Below are 16,603 nucleotides of genomic sequence, written 5' to 3' on the forward strand. Positions count from 1 at the left end.
TACCATATTAACTTACCAAGTAGCCCAATCTACAGAACCAAAAATAAAAGGACATTGTAGCAACAGTATTCCTCTGTCTAAATTTGATTGTTAACAAATGCTTATACAGCATTTCTTTACAAAATCTTGCAGTATTAAGTCTCTTCATTCTGACCCTTAGGCATCAGTAAAATTTCTTTGGTTTGTACTTTTTTATAGATGCACACCAACATCATGGAAAACCATGATTTGTTAATGATATTGCCATTCATTAGTTCTCACACTTCATTAATGTTGAACCAAACGTTATTTTAAAATTAAAAAGCTCAACTTTTTTCTAAATGCATTAAATTTCAAAGCAGAAATCAACCAACCCAACAAAATTGCAAAACCAACGAGTCAATGATTTTCTTTTGTCTTTTTGATAGGTAGACAAGGTTTATCAATAAATAAAGGCACAGGAACAGTGTGCAGGAACAGCAATAAAGAATGAAAAATGAATGCACTTCAGAAATCAAAATTAAGAACTCCACCCAACTCAGCTTCAACCAAATTGTCTAGCTTAGCTCATTGATTCTCCAAAACTAAATCAACAAAGAATACAGGATTCAAATTTGTCATCTTTTTATTTACCATCCTACATGTTATCAGCAATCAAAGTACCGCAGAAATTGTCTTCCTTTCTTTTCTTCAATATTCTCGGCAAACAACAGAAAGTAAATGTAAAACTAGACAGAAAATCAATAAATTAATCAAAAAGACCTTGTCGTTAGGATGGGAAATGAGCTGCAAAAGGCGTGGAAAAGCGCCAGCGTCGAGAACGGCCTTGACGCCAACATCTACGCCGCAGGCGAAGCTGCCGAGGGCAGCAGCGGACTGCACGAGGAGAGAGACGCCGGCTTCGGCGTCGGTGTCACCACCGGCGGATGCGGCGGAGAGGGCCGCGACGACGGCAGGGACGGCACCGAGCTTGATGTAGGATAGCTTCTTGGTGCGATTGCCTATGATCTGGTTCTTGAGCTCTCTGAGGGCCCTGAGCTTGGCCTCGCCGTCGGCGGTGCTCAGCCGGGCAATTAGGGCCTCCGGCCGGTGAGACGAAGCTGAGGCTGGCATCGTCGCCGCACGTATGTCATGCGTGCGCCGCACGTGCGTGTCCGAGATACTCTCTACTCGACTGAGAGCAGGAGAGAGAAAGGGCCGTTTGTGTTGTTTGCTTCGTTTTATTTATGAGAGAAAGAGATTGTAGGTGTTGTCTTTCTTTCTTTCTTTCTTTCTTTCTTTTACTTTCTTTAGTTTGGCTTAAGATGATGTAACATTGTTACGTGGAGTGGAATAGTTTTCATATTTTGTGTCACGTTAATTAGTAATATAAATTAAAGGAAAATGTTTTGTAATAATTCAAAAGTTAAAAATTAATAAAAATAATAATGTAAAAGTTGGTGAGAGGTACAATTTAAAAAATAAACTAAATAATTTATATATATATATATATATAATATGCAATAATAACTATCTCCCTCAAGTTTTAAAATTTTCATTAACCTCTCATGAGGTTTATTGAAAAGACACGGACTTCTCTTAAAAACATTTGACTTTTTGCAAAATGTAAGACGGGGTTAGTATCTGTTTTGTAAATATCTTTTTGTCAAATCTTAAAAAAGGTCAATATCTTTTTAATATTAGTGATTGTATGAAGAATAATGGTAAATATAAAATAAGTTTAATCAAGATAGGGATTAAAATTAGTGTTTCGACTTTTGGAGAAGAGTGTCTTAGTTTCGCTTCCTCTTCTTGGATGATTTTTTATTTTTAAAAATTAAAGATTGTGCATAATGTGTGTGATAAATTTTTTTATACAATTTATAAACTAAAGTCCTATTTGGTATCACCTCTTTTTTTTGTTTCACATTTTCCCTGCTATACAATGAAAAAACAAGTTATAACCATGCATTTGTTTGTGTTTTTTATTTTCTAATTGTATCATTAGTTTTTACAAAAGTTAAAAATTGAATTTTACAATTTTTTGTTATTGTGACAATTTATTGATTCAATATTTTGTTTTCAAGAATTAACTTTTGCGGACTGATCATTTGTTCTATATAAAAATTTTAAATAAAATGACTGTGCAGATTTAAAATAATTTAAAAATAAAACCATTCATAGAATTTCTAAAATTTTGAAAAAAAAAATGAGGACATTCAAAATTTAATTTTTACCAATTTTCAATTATCAGGCATAATAAATTGTTCTTCAAGTGCTAAAAAAAAATTTAAAATATAATAATTAGATAAAATAGTTATAATCTAATTTTAATGTTAAATGATTTTTTATTTCATTAGAAGCTCGCACTGAGTTCGAGCTACACAATAGGGTGTAGCCCCTCTCCCATCCCTTTTTCCTTCTCATACTAAATTATGTGTATTAATCAAGAATCCTCTATCCCAATTTAAGACAATGCATAATATTGCAACATGCCAATTAAAAAAAATCAACAACTAAATGAAAGAAGATTGTAATGTAATCACAAATTTAAAACACCTACTTCCCCAAATTATTGTATTACAATAACTAATGATAGGTTGAGTTTCATTTCGGGGAGAAACTAGTTAAAGTTTGTTACACTTCACTAACATGAGATAAAATTTTGTAGTCTATTATACTACATAAACCAAATGCATTTGAGACTTATAGAGGCTTTAATATAAATAATTAGTGAAATTTCGCTTCAACGATTGAGTTACTAAGTTTCTATGTCTTTCAGGGTAAGAGAATAAACCTGCGTCTAGGCGGTGTTTCTCTGGTAGTTGCCTTACTCTCAAGATGCCTGATTCCCTCCCTGGTATTGATTAGGCAGGGGTGCATTATTTGATGGCCCACTACTGTCTCGTGCAACGTGGCCAGGTCTACCGCACCAATAATAGGTACCCGATCCACTTTGGCATTTCCCCGGATGCCTATTATTACATTTAGGACAAGTAGGGTATGATGGGTTACCTTGAAATGCCCCATTTCCCATCTCCTATCTTTGACCTTCGCTGTTACCATGCCTTCTCCAAGGACCCTGACTCGCACCTGCGTGAAAACCAAAAGACATGGGTCTCTTTCTTTGATTCTGAAACTCTGCACTTCTATGTAGATTCGTCTCTACTACAGTGGTTTTATCCACCAACTCCGAAAAATCCTGCACCTGAAATGCCACCACCTGCTCGTAGATCCCCTATCTCAGGCCATTTTCGAACCTCCGCGCCTTCTTGGACTCATTTGGAACCATATATGGGGCGAAGCAATACAGCACAATAAACTTGACTGTATACTACTGAACTGCCAAGTGCCCCTGGGTCAAGTTCAAAAACTCCTCTGCCTTAACATCTTTGGTAGAGGCAGGGAAGTACCTATCAAAGAATATCACTTTGAAACGGTTCCACGTTAGGGTTGCGAGTATTGGTCTCTGCTCCTCAAGTAGCTTCACAGCTATCCAACAACGCTTAGCCTTTCTCGTCATTTTAAATGTGGCGTAAAGGACTTTATGCTCATCAGTGCAGCGCAATACTGCCAGTATTTCCTTGATCTCCTTAACCCAATTCTCTGCTATGATTTGGTCGGCTCCTTCCGCAAAGGTTGGAGGATTCATGCTGGTAAACTATTCAATGGTACAACCCGGAAGAATGGTGGGACAGTTCTGCCCCCTTGAACTCTGTATGATCTTGGCCATGAACTGCTGGGCAAAACCACGAAGCACTAATGTAGAATCAATGTCGTCCTCATTGGAAGTCCCCTCGTTGCTACTTCCTCCGGCGTTCTCGTTGTTATCCTTGGGATCTATCCTGAAGATAGGATAGAAATGAATTTAGAATTTCAATATCTTAACATGATTGGTACAACTGTTAAACAAAGAAACCAATATAATGTCCAAGTTAAGGTTCATTCACATTGTTCAGACACAAAATTGTCGATGGTTTTACCAAGACCTCTGAAATCGTTGATGGAAAACCTGAGATCCCGAGAGCCTATTTTGGAGGAAACCGTTGACAATTTGTGGATGCCACAGAAAATCGTCGACGGTTTGGTCCCATAAAACTTCACTAATCCTTTTTCTTGTATACGTTTAGTCATTTAAAGGTACTGACCTCTAATCACAGCAAAAATTATGACATATCCAACCAACTTAACGTTCTAATTCTAATTTTTCAAGTTTCAATCTCTCTACTCAAAAACAAAAAAGTTGTCGATAGATTTACTGTAATGCCTCGGCCCTTTATACGACCCCGGAGTGCTACTACACCTGTATAATACACCTGTCTCTAATAAACATACATATACAACCCGCCTTGAATAGGGATGTACAAGTGTTTCATACTGATTTGTAATCTCATACACAACTTTTCTAACTATATCCTCACATACATACGATCGTGCTTAAAACATAACCTGTTCTTACAATCTCTAAAAATATATTCTGATCTAAGTCTATTACATATACAAAACACTTACATAATCTATACACAATACGACACTCCAAGTCCCTCTAGCAACTAGGACTGACATCTTGTAGGACTTGAAACAATATTTGTATATTAGGGTGAGACATTTCTCAAAAAGGTGGAAGATATTACATCAGTGCGTGACAACATGTGTTTATTTCAGTTGAAAGCAGTTACATATAAAGCATATTCTAAATACTGTAATATAGGAGATATTTATATATTTCCTGCAATAAATAATTCAGCATCATTGCAATCGAGAGTTCCCGAGGTTAGGGTAGGGTACAGGCTCATACACTGTACAATCCCTCCGCCCTGTACTCAAACCTATGACTTTGCCCATTTTAGTTTTTAAATTATGTATATGTATATTTAGAACACCGTCCAACTTTGGAACTTTATAACTAATGTCAACACTACCCCTTGGCACAGGTTGTGCGATCATAAATCCCTGAACAAGCCCTACCTCACGCAGACTATCAGTCATTATGGTTACTATAGTCTGACTGAATCCACCTGGTCCATTAATCCACCAGTGGCCACTCCTACCTAGCCGATTATCTCGATACCCACACTGAAAATCAGATGTGTGGTTGCACTATATATAGAAAATAGCAACGAAACCGCGCTTAAGCTTTTTAAGGTTTCATATAATATTGAGCTTTTTAAAGCTCTCATAGTAACAAACTGCGGTCCCAATATCATATATTCAATTTATAATAAAACGAATTAACTTATTTCAAATTCACAAATCACTTGTATAGTTCCAGTATTTTCACAAACTCATTCATTCATACTGTGGTATAAACGGGCACACACACTCTCGATTTATCCCTTTTCACATATAAAGCTCAGTATATAACCAACACCTATTTTCCACATTTTCAGATATTAAAATGGAACTTCAGTTCTCATAATTCATATACGTGTATAACAGTTCAGTATATTCCATTTCATATCATATGTCACACTTGTTTGGTCAAAAATCTGCTATATATAGTATATAACTTGAAAATAACTTTTAAATAGAAAACAAGGGGTTCAAGCATCTCCTACGTTAAGATTAATGCAAATAACAAAATTTTGAAAAGTTTGGAGATCATACGTCAAAACCCTCATTTTTACCAAAACCATAAAATCGTAAAACCAGCATTTTTACCCGGTGAAACTTTGCAAATAAGCATTCAATATGTGCATATAAATATAAGCTAACTTTCTAGCGGATTAGTTTTATAAAAAAGACTGATATAAACAAATCCCCTTACCTATTTCCCTAAACATTGAAACACGAACTACCCAACTCCAAAACAACGAACTGAATTCTCAAAACCTAAAAGCCAAAGCACAATACTTCAACATAATCCTATTTACTATAGATTTACCGAATAAAAAATGAACTTAAAATCTTACCTCGATTTCGGGATAAAACCCGAAAATCCTCAAAACGAAGATCTAATCCGCTCTAATCATAGATGTTTTACCCCTGATCCACGTAGTAACGTCGGATCGTGGATTTGGGTGACGAACAGCAAAGGATCGAAGAGAAAGAGAGAAAGAGAGAGAGAGAGCTTTCGTGGTTTCTTAACCATTAAGCAACTAAAAATGATATCTATAGACCCCTTGACCTAGTCAAACTCGTCGACGAATGGTGCCTTCGTCGACGATCCATAGAAGGCTCTTCGTTGACGAACCTCTTCCTTCGTTGACGAACCCTTGTCCGATATTTTTTTTTGTCGGTCGAGATCTCTTCATCGCCAAGGCTCTGAATTTGGGTGATGAAGCACAGAAGGGCCTTCGTCGACGAGAACCTTGGCTTCGTTGACGAAGCCTGTTAAAATTGCCTTTTGACCATTTTTCTTATTTATTTCCTTATTTTATGGGTTCAGGTCTCTACATTTACCGTGGCTTTTCTGAAACTGTCGTTTCAGGAAAAACGCAAAAGATTGTCAAGGGATTTTTGCCTCCAGTATGCGAGACAAAACTTAAAATAACCTACCAGTATCCTCATATACCCGTTCCTATCCTCATTTTAACACGAACCCATACTATGGTAAGATTATCTATCAAAGTCTACAGGACTTATCAACTTGGGCTCTAATACCACAACTGTAGCGCCCCGAACTCGGTGGGGTCTTGAAACGACTTGCTAATAAAATAAAATCTTTTTTACTAGTTTTAAATTCAATCATTAACCTAAACAGTGGGAGGTCAATCATATAAAATAAAACTACACATAATACAATACCAGAGTGTCAAATCATTCCACAATGGCACAAACATTGTTGTCCTCTCAAAAACTACCCTTACATATACCAAGGGTTTACAAAACATGCCACTCAAAAATAATACTCACTCTCAAAAGGGCAGTACAACAGCCCCTCTACCTGCGAGCCTACTTCGCTCGCCTAATTGGTTCACCTGAAAAATAATTTAACACTGGGATGAGCCAATGCTTAGTAAGACGAGACATGCTATTACTAGGGTGTGGCTACTAAGCTATAGTTTGGTAAAAATAATCTGATTTAATAATAATATGTATAATTGAATCCAAAAGTGCTGATATTACATAACGTATAATAAAAACCATTGACTACGTAACTAAACATGCCAATCTATATGAAATTACTTTTCATATTAATACTACTATTTCTTAAAATCTAATAGTACTCATAATATCTGAAAAATTTCCCTGGATGGTTGTATGTCATGATTTAACCCCTCATGACAGGGTTGTGCGGCTCGAAGGCGGGACCTATCCTGGCTGGCTGACCAGGGTAAGTCAACTGAACTCTGACAGTCTGAACGACCCTCTCAATCCCTATCTGACGAAGAGTCTGTCCTGACGTGGGCACGATCGACCACTTACTATCTGAGTAAAGTGGTTGTACTCTGAACTGAATATCTGTAGCTAAGGTACCATGCTTTACTGTCTGATCCATTAGGGTCTGATACTATATAGGTAACTGATATTTGTAATATACTGTTTTTATTGTGGTTTCTAAAATAACCATAACCCCATAGAATTTATCTGACATTCTAAATAACCTGACTGAAAATCTGATTTCTGTATAACTGAACTACTGTTTGAATATCTATATATTAGGGCGTTATGGTATTGATAAACATGTTATACTAAAATTACTGAAAATGCATATTTTTTAGTATATTGTACACTGAAAAATTCGTCACTCTATAAACATGCAAATATCATGTCTTTTTGTTAATAACTATAAGCATGGTATTAACAAATTCTATAAATATAGTACTGTTTTGTTATCTGTTGGGAGTCTCAATCCGATGTATATAGTCAAGAGGGGGGGGGTGAATAGACTCTTTTCGTGGAATATGTATTTTTCTACAAAATAAAAACTCTTGGCAAGATACAAGAAATTATATCGCGATATAAACATAAATCATGCACAAGATATAAAATAAAGAGTGTAAGGGAGAGAAAGAACAACACCGGTATTTTTACGTGGTTCGGCACCAAGCCTACGTCCACGCCTTAGCACCAAGCCAAGAATTCTATAATCCACTATAATCGCTCCTTCCGCAATGGGGCAAGCCTTATAAACTCGGGAACAAATCCCTACCGCTCACAAAGAGTCTTTACTGATTCGGTTCACAAAGAACCTTATAACTTGGTTCACAAAGAACCTTTCACAAGAAGATGGAAAATTACAAAGAATGCTCCTTACAATGAGCAAATATGATTTACAACTCAAACCTCACACTATTCTCTCAAGAATTTAATCAAACACAATAAGTGAGCAAGAGAGAATGAGCACATGGAATGAAGAACTAATATGCAATGTGCTAGGTTTTGTATAAAATGATGTTTTTTACCAACAATGATCAAAGACCTTCAAAACCATGTTAATACAAGTCTAATAGCTTGTATTTATAGTCCAAGAGCCAAAGGAGCCGTTAACTAGCCGTTGAGGGGAAGAAAAACTATTTTATTTAGTAAACTAGCCATTTTCCGCCCGTTGGAGCAGTTCTGCCCGTTGAATTCGTCGACTAGGCCCCGCACTAGTCGACTAATCATACATTGCGCCTCGTCGACAAATCCCCTATTTTAATCGATGAGATCCCTGAATCAGAAAAAGTAATCAACATGAAAGTTGTTGAATTTTGTTTTAACTTTCCAGGGACACCAAGATTGTTCCATTTGAACTTTTCTAGAAAAAGTCATGCCCAAAATACTGAATAGTGTTTAGGACTCAAGGTTGCACTACGGTAGTGCGATTGCTTTGTTTTTCCTTGTCAAAAAGCATTTTAATGACTTAAAACATTCTTGGACAAAAGTATATGAAATATATTGATTCTAATTAAGATTAAAACTTGTCCAAGAGAGCTTCCCCATAAATATAAGATATCTTATTTTATGAAAACATATTTGAAAACTCGTTTCGATATCTTATATGCTTAGTATGTCCTTTATTGAAAATATGCTTGACTTTTAGGACTTTAGGACGTAGAGCTAGTTTTGTAAAATCGGGACCAAGTTTTGAAAATTTTTATAACTCATATATTACTTAACACTTGTCCTATTTTGAAAACTTAATTGAGTATAGGATTATTTTGACAACCTCTTTGTTTTTACTTTGAAAACTATGAATTATGAGTTTGTTACTTTTGTGCAGATCATATATGCTCATGTGTCCTAATATGCTTATGCAATGGCTCAACTCTTACTCAAAAATCATGCAAGACACAAACCGCAAGAGTTATAATACACACTCACTCACACAACCCTTATTACAATTAATTTATACACAATAAAAACTCCGGTATGTGCTTTGGTGCTTCTGAGTCAATGTCCTTCCGATCTTTTCTATTTGATATCTACTAGGTCCGATCTTTGCTTCTGATTTGGTACCTCTATGTATCTGACACTTTGTACCTATACTAGATAAGATCTGCAAGGATGGAAAATATTAGAAACAACAAATAGGTTAATATCATCAAAACATATAAACCAAGATAGTGTAGCTGACAGAGCTAACATTCTCCCCCTTTTTGATGATGTCTAACCTATTAAGAATCTACTTAATCTTTGCATTTGTGTTTGTTCTTACTAAGACTTATTGTGCAAAGATAATCTTACTTAGAACCACTAATGGGTTATTATCATCAAAATAAGACAATTAAGCTTACGTAGCCTTTAAGGCTAACATTATCAACTCAAGCCACACAAATAAATATTAATATTATAAAGTTCTGGAAACTGTAAATATATATAATCTAAATAATAACTTGGTAAAGACATATAGTTCGTACTGAAATCATAAAAGAGTTTCCTAACATAGCATGTTTCCCTTACCTGACTACTGAAAAGCCCCTATGGTATACTGGTCCAATACCCGTAAGGCTTCCTACTCAACACCCTAAAAATAACATTTTCCAAAACAAAATATCATTAAATATTTGTCTTCATCATTTCCTACAACTACCAGAAGGCTAAAAACTAAATAAAATGTCTTACCCTGATTCTAGGGAGAAATTCAACTTGATTCCACCGACGATCCGCCCCAATAAACTTGGAGAGAACTCCGCCAGGAGTGTCGTGGTAGCCTCAGATTGTCGATCTGACGACTAACGGGGCCGAAATCGAAGAGAGAAGAGGGAAGGACCGTAGGAGAGAGAGAGAGAGAGAGAGAGAGAGAGAGAGAGAGAGAGAGAGAGAGAGAGAGAGAGAGAAAATGAGAGTGAGAGCGAGTGCGAGAGAGAGAGAGAGAGAGAGAGAGAGAGAGAGAGAGGAAGAATTTCGTCGAATTTCTACGATTAAACCAAGGTTTGGGCTATTTATACTGCAGCCTTTGTCGACGAGTCACGTCATCTCGTCGACGAGTCTAATAGGCAATTCATCGATGAACTCTTCCCTTCGTCGACGAAATTTAGAATCACCCAAAACATTCTCTCGGTATTTTCTCGTCGACGAAACATGCCTTCATCGACGAAGTCTACTGTCTTCTTCTGTTTCTATTTCCATTTTCCTTCCTCCTTATTATTTAAATACCATTATTCTTCGGGTCGTTACAGGTCCATAGTGCTATTATTCCATACATATATCTTTGATACCATAATTATAACGACCCGAACCCAAATAGGGGTCCTAGGTGTCCTCGTCCATAAACTTAGTTTAAACATGCAGTAGAAGATATTTAAACCTCGAACACATTACCAGAGTTCTAACCATCCCTATTACCCATACATGTCTCCATGTTATATATTACATGCCAAAATAAACCAAAACATGATAAACAAGTGTCTTGCTTACACTTACAATAACTACAAAATCTAAACCCAGCCCCGTAGCACGTTAGGCTCGATTCCCTGTAGGTCCTGAAAAATAAATTGGATATTGGGGTGAGAAACTTTGTAAGAACCCAAAAAATATAAAGGGATTTCTGCAGATTTTGTCGACGAAGGCAGTAGACTTTTCGTCGACGAAATTTAGAGGTTCGTCGACGAAAAGAAGCCCAGAGGTCTGAAAAAGTTTAAATATCAGACTTCGTCGATGAGGCTACCGACATCCGTGACGAAATCATTGATTTTTCGTCGATGAAGGTACTTTTCGTCGACGAAAATCGGGCGGGTCAGAAGGGGTATAAAAGGGATTTTCTCATTTCTTCTTCGTTAAGTTTCCTCATATCTCTCTCTTTACTCTCTCTCTCTCTCTCTAGATTTCCTAGCCAGTCATTAATAGAATCGAAAATCTGAGGTTACCACGAGGATCGTGGAGGGATTCTCTACAACTTCTGTGGATCGAAATCTTGGTTCGAGCATTTTCGGGTTTTGGGCCAAAATCGAGGTAAGGCTCGATTTTCATTTTTGATTCGGTATATGTGTAGTAGTATGGATTATAAGCATGTTTAGTATTGTGGTTTGTAGATTTCGGAGTCTCGGTTCATAGTTTTGAGGGCCGTAGAGTTCATGGTTCGGTTTCGGGTTGAGGTAAGGGGATTTTGTTTATATCAGTTCATTTTTGAAATCAGGATCGGTAAGCCTGTAGGCTACGATGGTATGTATGTTTTGACTACTTATTTGGGAAAATCTATCGGGTGAAAACACGGGATTTTCGGGTTATAGTTTTCGGAAAAATTGGGGATTTCGGGTATCATCTCTTATTTGATTGGAAAACTGTTTATGTTATTTAAAATGTATTATTGAGGTGACCGTAATCCATATTTGCATAAACTGTATACTTGAAATTGTAAACGATATGATTTGCCATAAACCAAATAAGTGTGGTATGTGTGTATGTTTGTATGTTGTTCCAAGTATTTGTGAAAAAAAGCTATGTGGCGGCTTATTACCGTACGTTGAAATGTATAGGGACGTGAGTTCCAAAGTGATTCCAGGTTTTGTGAAACGGCTAGGGGCTGCTAACTACCGTACGCTATGCCTTGTAACGGCTAACTACCGTACGCTATGCCTTGTAACGGCTAACTACCGTGGGCAAGAGTGGCCGGCTCTATATCCGGGGTGCGAAATATCACCAGTATGATTTGACTGGTCACCGAATGTAGCAACAGACCACAGTGGGCCTAGGTTGACGCAGCATAGTTTGCACATGGTAACGTAATCGGGGTTAGACCAGGTGACCTTGTGTAATTGCATATGTAGCAATGGATTCACTATTGGGCCTGAGTCGGAAACCTTCGTAGTTTAATGTGTTGGAACGTAACCGCTGTGAGACTAGGTGACTTGTGCAGTTGTGAGTAGTGTGACGACACTGACCATATGTATGTATGTATGTATTTGAGTATCGTATGAACTGGAATGGTTTTGTGAAAATACTGGAACTGTATGGAATTGTATGGGAATGTATGGAACTTGTTTTGAAGCTGTACGTATGTGTTTCAAACTGTATCGTATGTATGTGTTATGAAGTATGAAAATGACACTGGTATGCCACACACTAATATAACTTATTTTCTCCCTTACTGAGAGGTGTCTCACCCCGAATATATATACAAATGTTTTTCAGATCTTTCGGGTAGCCGAAACTAGCATCCTAGCATTCGGAAGCGGGGTGTGTGTTTAGCTACTATTAGTACCTGATAGGTACAAATTTTGTAACCGGATTGTCCTGATGGATTTTGTAGACACCCGTGGTATGTATAGTATTTGTAGGTATGTTTAACCTTGTATGGTATAGACTCTGGTATGGTACAGTTTGATGTAAAGAAAGACCGTATTCCGTTGCGTATATTGATGAGTATGGACATGTATTGTATGTATGTATATAGGGCATCCGTTACCCCACGGGGTCGACCCTCTTGTATATGGTATCATGTATGTTTTATATTGATATAGAAACAGGTTATGTTACTTAATTCACCTTTGGGTCCCATTTTAGGGTTCAGGGCATGACATACTTATCAGTAAGATGAATTAGATTATTATTAGTGTGTGGCTAATATGAGTTTTAGTGTGATCATAATACATTCATATATTTAACTGTAGGTGAAATAACATTTGAAAATTGTACTCACACCTATATAACTGAGAAAACATAATTTCCTTGATAACATACTTTCGACTAATTATAACTCATTTTTCATAAATTACATATATGAATAGAGAACCTTCCTTATTGGGCCATCATATAACATCATGAATAACCCCCATGATCGGGTTGTGCGATCCGAAAACTGGACTTAGCCATGGCTGGCCTACCACAAGGCTAAGTCAAACATGTACGTCTGTAAGTCTGATTTGCCTACCCAGCCTAGTCTGGACTCTAGAGGGGTACAACAACTTTTTGCGTCCAAATCCAAATCAACTATCCCCATGGTCTGCACTTCCACTATACTATGGCTGCACTAATACTTTCACTAGTTGCGGTACCAAACTTCCATAATGACTAGTCCCTTAGGGTTCATAAACCATATATATAATTTACATAGCAAAAACGGTAACATGATCTCATTTTCATAAATTGGTATAAACCGTTATGTTCATAAATCTATATAAAATTGGTCATATCATAACTCGATATAAAACCATCATATTTATAACTCGGTATAAAACCATCATATCATATCTCGGTATAAAATCGTCATATATCATAGATCTGTATAAAACATGTCATATCATAATTTAGTATAAAACTGTATCTTTCACTGTATAATACCATAAAAACCATTGGGTTTAATTATGCAATAATAATCAACATTTTCATGCCACACGATTTGAATGATATATCATACTATAATAAACTGCCCAGGAAAAATACATTTTGTTGAAAATAAAGGTATAATTATCGCTAGGGTTAAGTTTAACTCAAAATATATGATTTATAGGAAAAAGGAGATGATCATCCCACTCGCTTTAGTTTTCCTCAAATACGTATAAAATACCAAAACCTTCATTTTCATATGCTTGATTCAATCAGAAAATCATACATAGTATACATGTATCCATATACTTTAGTTTAATCGGTTTACATTTTTCATTTATTGAAAAATTGCCTAGAGCTTTGGAGAACGAAACCGTAGCCTCTTAACTAGTCAAGGATGAGGATCGGCAAGCCGGGAGGAGAGAGAGAGACACGTGAGAGGGTGAGATGGGAGAGAGAGAGAGACTCTAAAACCCTAATGAGAGAGAGAACAAAATATTAGAGTTGTGAAAAATTAAGCTTACTTCTCACTTAAGTAATTTCAGATCAGGAAAAACTGGCAATGGTTTTCCTGAGATTTCTAAAACCGTCGACGGTTTGGCCTTACCAAACCGTGGCCCTTCTTTAACCGTCGATGGTTTTCCTAAAGTTCCTCAAACCGTCGACGGTTTGGTCTTATCCCAAACCGTTTCCTTCTTTTCTTTTTTCCTTTCTCTTGTCTTTTTCTTTTTTCCTTTTCTTTTCTTGGTTCGGGTTCCTACAAAAGCACTCTAATAAGCCTAATAAATTTAGCTTATTAAGACAAAGTTTCTATTTTCCCAAAAGAGTCATAAGGAACTAGTTTTTTTTTTTAAGTAAGATTTTTTGGTATTTACGCTTGCTTCCTTTTACTAAACTTTGAATTTATGATATTCCCCATTAATTTTATTAGAGCACTTAAATAAATTCCCAATTACAGAATAGTTTTGCTACAAAGTAAAAATTCAAATTCAAATGAATACGTGTGCATAATTTATTATTATTATTTTACATATTTCAACATAAATAAGAAGTTTCAATGAATTGATAGTTTTTTATGCATAATAACCTTTAGTTAAGTAACAATAATTCCATTAATCAATATTTTTGTCAATTTTTTTTTGTTATTCATGAAAGTACGGGCTTATAATTTTGGTTGGTGTTTTTTTAAAGGAATTTTGGTAGGGGTTGGAGCTACACACGACCAATGTTGGGCTTGAGACCCTAAGTCTTGACGAGTTTCAAAACCTATAGTCACTTGGTTAAAATACAAACTCAAGAATAAAAAAAGAAGAAATTATATTTTCTGTTTCTAAAGTTTATTTTAAAAGAATGGACCATTATTGACCCGAAAAGTACGACATGGACTTTTTAAATATTTAAACACAATATAAGTTATATCTATTTTTTATTGATCAATTGTTTATCACGAACAAAAAAAACTAAACTCGTATATTTAAATATTAACTTTCTCTAAAGTTTTCTTCAATCCCATTAAAAGCTATGACAGAACATTGTAGCATACCAATAAAAGAATTAATCACAAAAAAGAATGGAAGATTGTAATGTGACAACAAGTTTATAAAACTGCTAATTAGATTTTTTGAACAATATATAGAATGAGAATGATATGGACATCTTCCAAAACAAATATTTCCCTAGAATGATTGTATCGCAATTGCTAATCATGGGTTGAATTTCATTTGGGAGAGAAATTAGCTAGAGTTGGTTATACTTTGCAAATACTATATGAATTGGGCATAGATGCTGAATGGAGTAAGTTGTATATATTAAGCTAGCTACATAAACCAAATTGTATTTTGGCTGGATGTTGGTATAGTTTTTTGAGAGGTTTTTAAAGTTTTTTTTTTTTTTTTTTTCTATTGTAATCTCCGATTACTTGTCTTGTAACCACGGTATTCCTCTACCAAAAGTGAGGGTTTATCAATAAATAAATAGAGGTGCCACCCTTCTTTGAAAAAAAAAAAAACTGGTGAAAATTTACTTCGACTATTGAGTTATTTGAACAATATTCATTTGGCAATGAAGTCCATAAACTATAGTTTTTATACAAGAAAGACTATATAATTTATGAAATAGAATCTACAAATATTTGTAAAATTGAATTTAATTATCCTTAGCTTGACATATGGCGGTCGGGAGTGAGGGTCCAAGCGGGTTTGGAATACCTTGGTTGTACCAGTAACGACAATTGATTATTTAAAAAATAATAATAAAGAATTTAGACATCATTTACAATAATAGTTAGATGTAATACATCGATACATGCATGATATTTACACTTACTCCTCTTGCATTTATTATCAATAGTGAGTAATCTAGAACCAACAAATGGTACATACCAAAAGAACATTATACAGTGTGGATAGTGTTACAAATTTAAGTACTTACTTTCAAAGGCTAAATATTTGATCAAATTTTGTTAGCCTGTAACAAATAAAATGATGTGATTGGAAAAAAAAATAATGGCATTGAATTTTAAGAATTTAGTAGAAATAATTTTTATACTTGTATAACGCTACAACCAAGCATTTAGTTTTTATTGAGGGAAATATTGTTTTAAAATATAGGGTTTAATAGAATAACTATGGTAGCAAGTTGTCATGAATGTTCAAGGTTAAAATTGAAAAAGGAATCTAAAATTTAGTAAAATCTTTGCTATGTAAGGGGTTGGAAATGCAGCCCTCTCTCTCTCTCTCTCTCACACACACACACACTTTTCAAGGTAATTATGGATACTAAATGCATTGTATAAAAGATGAAAAATTAGAGAGAGAAAAGAATAGACATGAATCTAAGGAGTCTCAATGACGACTAATCGCTGATTGCATAACTTATAACTTAAATCTTTTTGCTCACAACAACAAAATGAGAACTACATCAATATCAAAAGCTTGATTTTGTCCCCTTGAAGTTAAAATTATAGCAAAAGCTTGATTGTGCCCACTCTAAGTAAAGTGGGGGGGAGAGAGAG

General features: G+C 35.5%; 1 protein-coding gene across 9 annotated transcripts in view; it reads right to left on the reverse strand.

The window, feature by feature from the left end:
• LOC131147850 (uncharacterized) overlaps positions 1-1,252 on the reverse strand; it is a 57,200-nt gene extending 55,948 nt beyond the window's left edge. For 6 of the 9 annotated variants that reach the window (XR_009134952.1, XR_009134950.1, XR_009134951.1 and 3 more), the window contains exon 1: positions 742-1,226. Coding sequence is in view for 4 of the 9 variants with exons in the window: in XM_058097469.1 (XP_057953452.1) it covers positions 742-1,092 (351 nt within the window). In the remaining 5 variants the exon portion in view is untranslated. Of the gene's footprint in view, positions 1-741 lie in introns of all 9 variants that reach the window. The other 3 variants (XM_058097467.1, XM_058097466.1, XR_009134949.1) reach the window with 2 other exon arrangements.
• Between the last annotated feature and the right edge of the window lie 15,351 nt (positions 1,253-16,603).

Source organism: Malania oleifera, chromosome 2 (genome assembly GCF_029873635.1).
Source record: "Malania oleifera isolate guangnan ecotype guangnan chromosome 2, ASM2987363v1, whole genome shotgun sequence".
Classification (NCBI taxonomy): domain Eukaryota; kingdom Viridiplantae; phylum Streptophyta; class Magnoliopsida; order Santalales; family Ximeniaceae; genus Malania; species Malania oleifera.